Source organism: Callorhinus ursinus, unplaced genomic scaffold, assembly GCF_003265705.2.
Source record: "Callorhinus ursinus isolate GAN/ISIS: 27379988/994484 unplaced genomic scaffold, GSC_fseal_2.0 scaffold70, whole genome shotgun sequence".
NCBI lineage: Eukaryota > Metazoa > Chordata > Mammalia > Carnivora > Otariidae > Callorhinus > Callorhinus ursinus.
This window is the reverse complement of record NW_027397132.1, coordinates 2,630,295-2,636,336: the sequence shown is the minus strand read 5'-3', so window position 1 is coordinate 2,636,336 and position 6,042 is coordinate 2,630,295. Positions and strand designations below refer to the sequence as shown.

At 63.3% G+C, this 6,042-nt stretch overlaps 1 protein-coding gene across 7 annotated transcripts in view; it reads right to left on the bottom strand.

Annotated features, from left to right (window-relative positions):
* Nucleotides 1-866: 866 nt before the first annotated feature.
* TNRC18 (trinucleotide repeat containing 18) overlaps nt 867-6,042 on the bottom strand; it is an 84,961-nt gene continuing 79,785 nt past the window's right edge. For all 7 annotated transcript variants that reach the window (XM_073886297.1, XM_025863812.2, XM_025863814.2 and 4 more), the window contains 3 exons: nt 3,044-3,280; nt 2,869-2,943; nt 867-2,511 (listed from right to left, as the gene is read on the bottom strand). In XM_073886297.1, coding sequence (XP_073742398.1) covers nt 2,305-2,511; nt 2,869-2,943; nt 3,044-3,280 — 519 coding nt within the window. In that variant the 3' untranslated portion in view covers nt 867-2,304. The remainder of the gene's footprint in view (nt 2,512-2,868; nt 2,944-3,043; nt 3,281-6,042) is intronic.

The window sequence follows — 6,042 nt, the reverse complement described above, 5'->3', positions numbered from 1 at the left end:
AGTCCTGGCTGTGCTGTTGATTCATGTGATACGAAGAGCTTCCTGTACGGTTTCGTGCCTTAGTTTCCCCAAGCAGGGGTGTTGGTCCACTCTTGATGTGGGACCCTTGGAGAAGGGTTGGGGAGGGGGCCTGGCCATCAGAAGGGCTGTGTTCCAGGCCTGTGGCCTCGGGGACCCACCCACCGGGACCCACTGGGCAGGCATCACCCCCAGACCCCCAGGTGGGTGCCCTGGCAGCCATGGGAGCCAAGACTTTGAGGCGATACCACAGCGGCCACCAGGTGGCGCCAGTGCACTGCTCCTGCAGGTGGGCGTGGCCGCCGGCTGTCGCGTGACTCGGTTTCTCTGAAACGGGAGGCCCGTCAGGGTCCTTCCCCTGGTGGGTCTCTGGGCAGGTACCTGTGGGGTCAGCCTGAGAGCTGACCTCAGGGCAGGAGGGGGGCGGCAGCAGGGGTGCAGCCCTACGTCCCCACACCTGCCCAGGACCGCTCAAGACCACTGGCACCGGCCTTGTTCTCGTGGTCTTCAGATGTGGGCATGGCTGGGAGTGCCGATCTCTGCGTTTTCAAGGGGAGACGGGGTGCAAGCCCTCCAGCCTCGCACAGGTCAAGAATGCTTTCGGCACCGAGGGACACATCCCGTATCTCAGCCACCCAACACAGTAGCCACTGGCCACTTCTGGTTGTTGGCCCCTTGGGACGTGGGGCCGGGGCCACCGAGGAACTCTTCATTTCCCTTCATTTACATTAACCCGGGTGTAAACAGCCCAGCGGTGAGGCGCCCCGCTCCTGGCCCCCCCCGCCGCTGCCCAGCACCACGCACCCCCTACCCCAGCCCTTGAAATGAACCACTCCAGACAACGGCAGTTCTCCGATTATAGCTTTTTCTCTTTTCTTTTCTTTTTTTATGAAAAAGATCACACAGAATTCGCCAACAAACAAAATTCCAAAAGAAACTTAAAAAAAAAAAAAAAAGGAACAGTAATTCCCCCAAAAAACAAAACCAAAGTCTGGCTTTTCCTTCCCTTAAGATTGTCTGGACGAGGCCTCCCGTCCCCCTGGAAGGCGCGGGGGCTGGTAAGTGCTCTCGGGGCTGAGCCGGGGGAGCGGGGCCACTGCGCCCGGCTGGCCCCCTCCCCCCCTCCTCAGCCTCCGCTCTCCCTAACTGCTTCTCCGTTCTGGGGGCGAATACAGTACACCTGGGCCGGGGTGGGGGGGTGGGGGGCGGGGTGTGCTCGGGACGAGGGGGGGCCCGTGAAGCTGGGTGCTAGACACTCACAATCTAATAGGAAATAAAAAATAATATTCTGCACGTCAGAATGTGTTCGCTTTTTTTTTATAATTTCAATAGCTATTTTTTCACAGTTTTAAAAAGTTTATATTTATATATATTTATATATATTTATCTTTATATATATAATTAAAAAGTTGACTCCATTTAAAGGCATATGATACAGGGGCGGGGAGAGTCTCTCGGTACAATAAAACTGTACAGGTTATGAGAACTGCCGCTCCCTCCGGGCTGGCCGAGGCCTGGGCGGGAGGGGGCCGGGCGTGGCCGGGTCAAGGACTTCAGCACCATTCGGGTTGTGTGTAGTGTACGGGGCCGGACCGGGAGGGGTGGGCCCTCCCTGGGGCCTCAGGGCCAGCGGCCCCCGCCCCCCCTGCCTGGAACCTGGCCGATGCTGCCGGGCTCCACCCTCACCTGGCTCTCGTGCCCGAGTCCAGGCCATCCTGAGAGGGGAGAGCCCGGGCCCCTGGCCGGTGCCCAGAGCAGGCCTGGCCCGGTCGGTGAGGCTGGTGGGCATCCGGCCACCCCGCCCCGTCTCATGGCAGGAGGCTTGGGGTGGGGCTCCGTGCTGAGGGGGGGTCGGGCACTAGGAGCCCCGGGGAGGGCCCTCAAGCAGCGGAAACCCCCGAGCGAGTGTCAGTTTGGTTCCTGGGGAACCCTCTCCCCACTGAATCCCCCCGTGGGCCTCGGCCTCGGCCTGGAGGCGCCTGGGTCCTGGGGGCCCAGCCCGGCCGAGTGCTTACAAGGTGCTGGAGGGGAGGCCCCAGAAGGGGGCCCAGCAGAGCCATACCCTGATAGCTGAGAGGAGCCCCGTCTGGAGGGGCACCCGGGGGCTTTGGGAAGGGGGCTGGGGACGTGTGCACATGCGTGCACGCACGTGCATGCATACAGGCACACACATGTACACACGCACGCCGGGGCGTCCAAGGGCACACTCGCATGCACACAACCAACGCACGTGGCCCCCGAGATGTGGCAGTGATGGTGAGGGGCCCCCGTTGGCCCTCGGGGCGCTCAGCAGAGCACAGGCACGCCGTCGGTGGAGAAGATCATGCCCGTGGTGGGCTCATAGGTGCCCGCAAGGTAGTACAGACCCTCACTGTCCTGGTACTTCTTGGTCTTGAGCATCTGCTCGTACTGCTCCAGGCCCACCACCAGGCACTTGTGCGACACGGTCTGCACGTCGTTCTCGTCCACGTGGGAGGACTGGTAGAGGGCGCGCTGCGGGCACGGCGGGCGGGCGGGCGTCAGGGCAGGCGGCCCAGGGAGACAGGGGGCGCCCTCTCCCGGACCAGAAGGACCAGGGAAAACCCCGAGGGCAGAGACGGAGAAAGAGCCCTCCACCCCCACACCGGAGACGCAGAGACCGAGAGAGATCCCGAGACAGACACACACAGACCAAGACAGAGAGACCCTAAGGCTAAGGACCCCAAAGCGCGGCGGACAGCAGATCAGAGCCAGACATGGGGCTGGGGTCAGGGGCCGGACGCCACCGGAGCCCAGCTTCGCCCCCCCCCCCCAGCCCCCGAGCTGTGTGCAGAGAGCCTGAGAGGCCCAGCCTCCACCCCGTGCCCCTACCTCCATGAAGTCCTTCCTCTGGCTGGAGGCCCTCAGGGCCGCGGGCAGGCTGCGGCCGGACTTCTGGTCCCAGTGCTGCGGGTGGGACAGACGGGGGCGCTGGTGAGCCTGGCTCAGCCCTGCCCGACCTCGGAGCCAGGCACCCCGGCCTCAAGCTCTGACCACCCGGCCTCACCTGGCCCTCGTGGAGGCGCTTGCCCGGGCTGGTCTCCTCGGGGTGGTAGAACCACTTGACACGGACCACCATGTTGCTGCCCCACGATTCCCACATGCTCTGGATGCGGCCGATGTAGGGCAGGTTGGGGCGGCCAGCCGACAGGAACACGGCGCAGTCCCCGATGCGGATCATCTCCTTGCCACGCACGATGGCCTTGTAGAAGAGCTTGCGGGCCTTGCCCTTCATGCCGCGGCGCTGTGGGACCCGGGGGCAGGGGGGGGGCGGAGGGGGGCGCGTCAGGGGGCCCCAGGCCAGCCCAGGCCAGCCCTGCCACCCGTGGCCTGATCCCTGAGCTCTGGGGTTCTGCAAGGGGCAGGCTGGGAGGGAGCAGACCCCCTGCCCGCTCCAGCTGGGGAGCCTCCTTCATCTCTTTGCCCACTGGGTGTCTTGACAGTGACACGAAGGACCCGCAACCAAGAGGGACTTCCATTCCCTGTCCCGAAGCGGCGCTGGCACAGGACCCCCTGGGAGGCCCGCAGACCTCGCACCTGCTGTCCACGAGGCTCGCGCGGCCCAGCCCAGCAGCCCCCTCCTGGCCCCCAACTTCCAGACAGGGACAGTGAGGTCCAGCGGGGGAAGAGCGCAGGCTCCCAGCTTTGCCTCTGGACAGAGCACAGGGCTCCACCCCCCACGGCTGTCACACAGCCATTCAACATCCCCTGGGGCCACAGGTCACTGGCTGTGAAGCCTCATTCTTACACCCCCACAGGCAGCGTGGGGCTGGGAGTCAGCTGCCCAGGTGGCCTGACTGGGGGCGAGGGAGTGGGGGGGGGGGCATGGGCCGAGGGCTGTCCCTGGGACCATGTCAACCCCCAGGGGAAGCCCCTGACTATAAGGTCGGCCCGGGGACTGCAGGATCCAGCAGGAGGCCCACATCTGCTGGGCCCAGGGCATGCAGGCTTTTTCTTAGTCACTCAACAAACACTTCCTGGGCTGGCACAGGGACAAACAAGCAGGTCCGACGAGGGAACACACCAAAACCCCAAAACCCACCACAGCCCCAGGCAGCTCTGGGGCGACTCCCTGTCAGACCAGACCTCAAGCAAAGCTTAGCCCTCCCATGGAAGTGGCACGTGATCTCCTCGAACTAAGATCTAAAACTCACTCAGCCGGGTGACTCTGAGCCAGTTCGCCTAAACAGGGGATGCCTACATGCTCGTTTCAACCTTCTCCAGCAGCCTCTTTTTCTACTTTTAATTCCTCAGACCCCCAGTGGGGACAGATTTTCTGATGTCCTTGTCACTGATCTCCTGCACGTTCTACAAACTGTTTAAATTCTTTTCAGCTCAAGACCGAAGATGAATTCAAGCTGAGGTGGACGGCTATGATTTCTACACCAACCCCTCTTTGACAGCCGTTATGTTTCTGGCATTCCGGGGTACTCCCCTTCCTCCTCAATCCACACAGCTCCCCAGTGGGGCCGATGCCACCCCTGCAGCAAGCACAGGACTTGGCCTGGCCAATCCGGACAGCCGGTCCTCCTCCCGGCACGGTGACTGGCTGAAAGGTGGGCTCGGCCCCCAAGCCAAAGGCATTCTACCGACTTCAGCATGAACCCCTTGCAAAAAGATCCTTCCTCCCTCCTGTCACTTCTGAGCAGGTAGAACATGCTCTGGAAGCTACCGGGGCTGCTTGCTGCCAAGAGGGAAGGAGACCAGTGTGAAGGCAGGAAGGAGCAACTGAAGTGTGGAGCACGGACCCACCAGTGGGTCTGAAGACAGCCTTCCAGACCCCTGGATCCAGCTGTACCTGAAGCCGCTCCCCCCTGGACTTTTCTGTTAAAGTGGCCAATAAGTGTGGCCCTGGGCTCTGTCCACTGCAGCAGTGAGGGCCCCGATGCTAACACAGGGCAGGAGCCAATCAATCACGGTGGAGGGGAGACGGCAAGGATGTGCCCGTCTTCGGCTCAGAAGCACTTGCTGGGCCCAGAGCTCCAGGAGGCCTGGCAGGGAAGGTCTGAGTGCAGCTTGTCAGGGAAGATCCTACATACTCAAATTTGCCGTCCCCAGCGGTGGCCTTGCCAGGAGAGGCTTTCTCATCCTGGAGCCAGAAACCCCCACGGGCTGAAAGACAACTTAGGCTCCGCGGGGTCAAAAAAGCAAATTACCTGTGCCCCGGGTTCAAGTTAGTGCCTGCAAAGCAGGGAGCTGAGAGGGGGCGGGGTGCTGTGTGCTCCCCGACTCCCTGCTCCACACGCCTTCTGGAGAGCCCTCCAGAGGCACTGGCACAGGGGGCCCCCAAGAGCCCCTGCTAAGACAGAAGCCCCCACGCTGAGGTCTCGATTCCGAACCTCTTCCCTCCCCACTTTTCTGGCCTCGTTAACATACCTCAGGGAGCAGCCGTGACATAAACCCCCAAGGTCTCAGGAGGTGCATTGTCAGACCCCACCAGCTCGCCGCTGTCAACCCCCACGTCCCTACACCTGCACTGGCAGGGACCGGCACTGGAGGAGGGAGGGCTACAGACCCGCCTCGGGTGCAGCCTCAGGGGGCCTGGGACTGGGGGGGGGGGCGGGCGCTGCGGGCAAAGCTGTCCAGCTGCACCTCCGGGCAAGGAGCCAGTCTTCCCGCCCGGGGCCCGGGGTGGACTGGTGACCCTGGGGGCTGCCCCCCCCCACGGCGCACGGAAGCTTCCCGGGGGCCTGCGTGCATGTTGGAGCACGTCCGCGTGTGCACGGGGCCCAGGGTGGGCTGGGAGGGCTCTTTCTGGGGAAAGAGCCTCTACTGCAGGAGTGGCCAACGGACCCTAGACCTGGACCACCAGGACGCGCTCTCCCTCCGCTCCGTCGTGGGTGCCTGGGCAGCCGATCCAGCCTGGGACCTCTGCCGTCAGACACGGGGAGAGCGGCGCCTCCCGCTGGGGTCACTGCCGCGGTCACCCGAGGCCGAGGGCCGTGCTGCCGCCAGGGGAGCGCGCGGAAGCTCCCGCCGAGAGTCAGGCTGTGGGCTTCTGAGAGC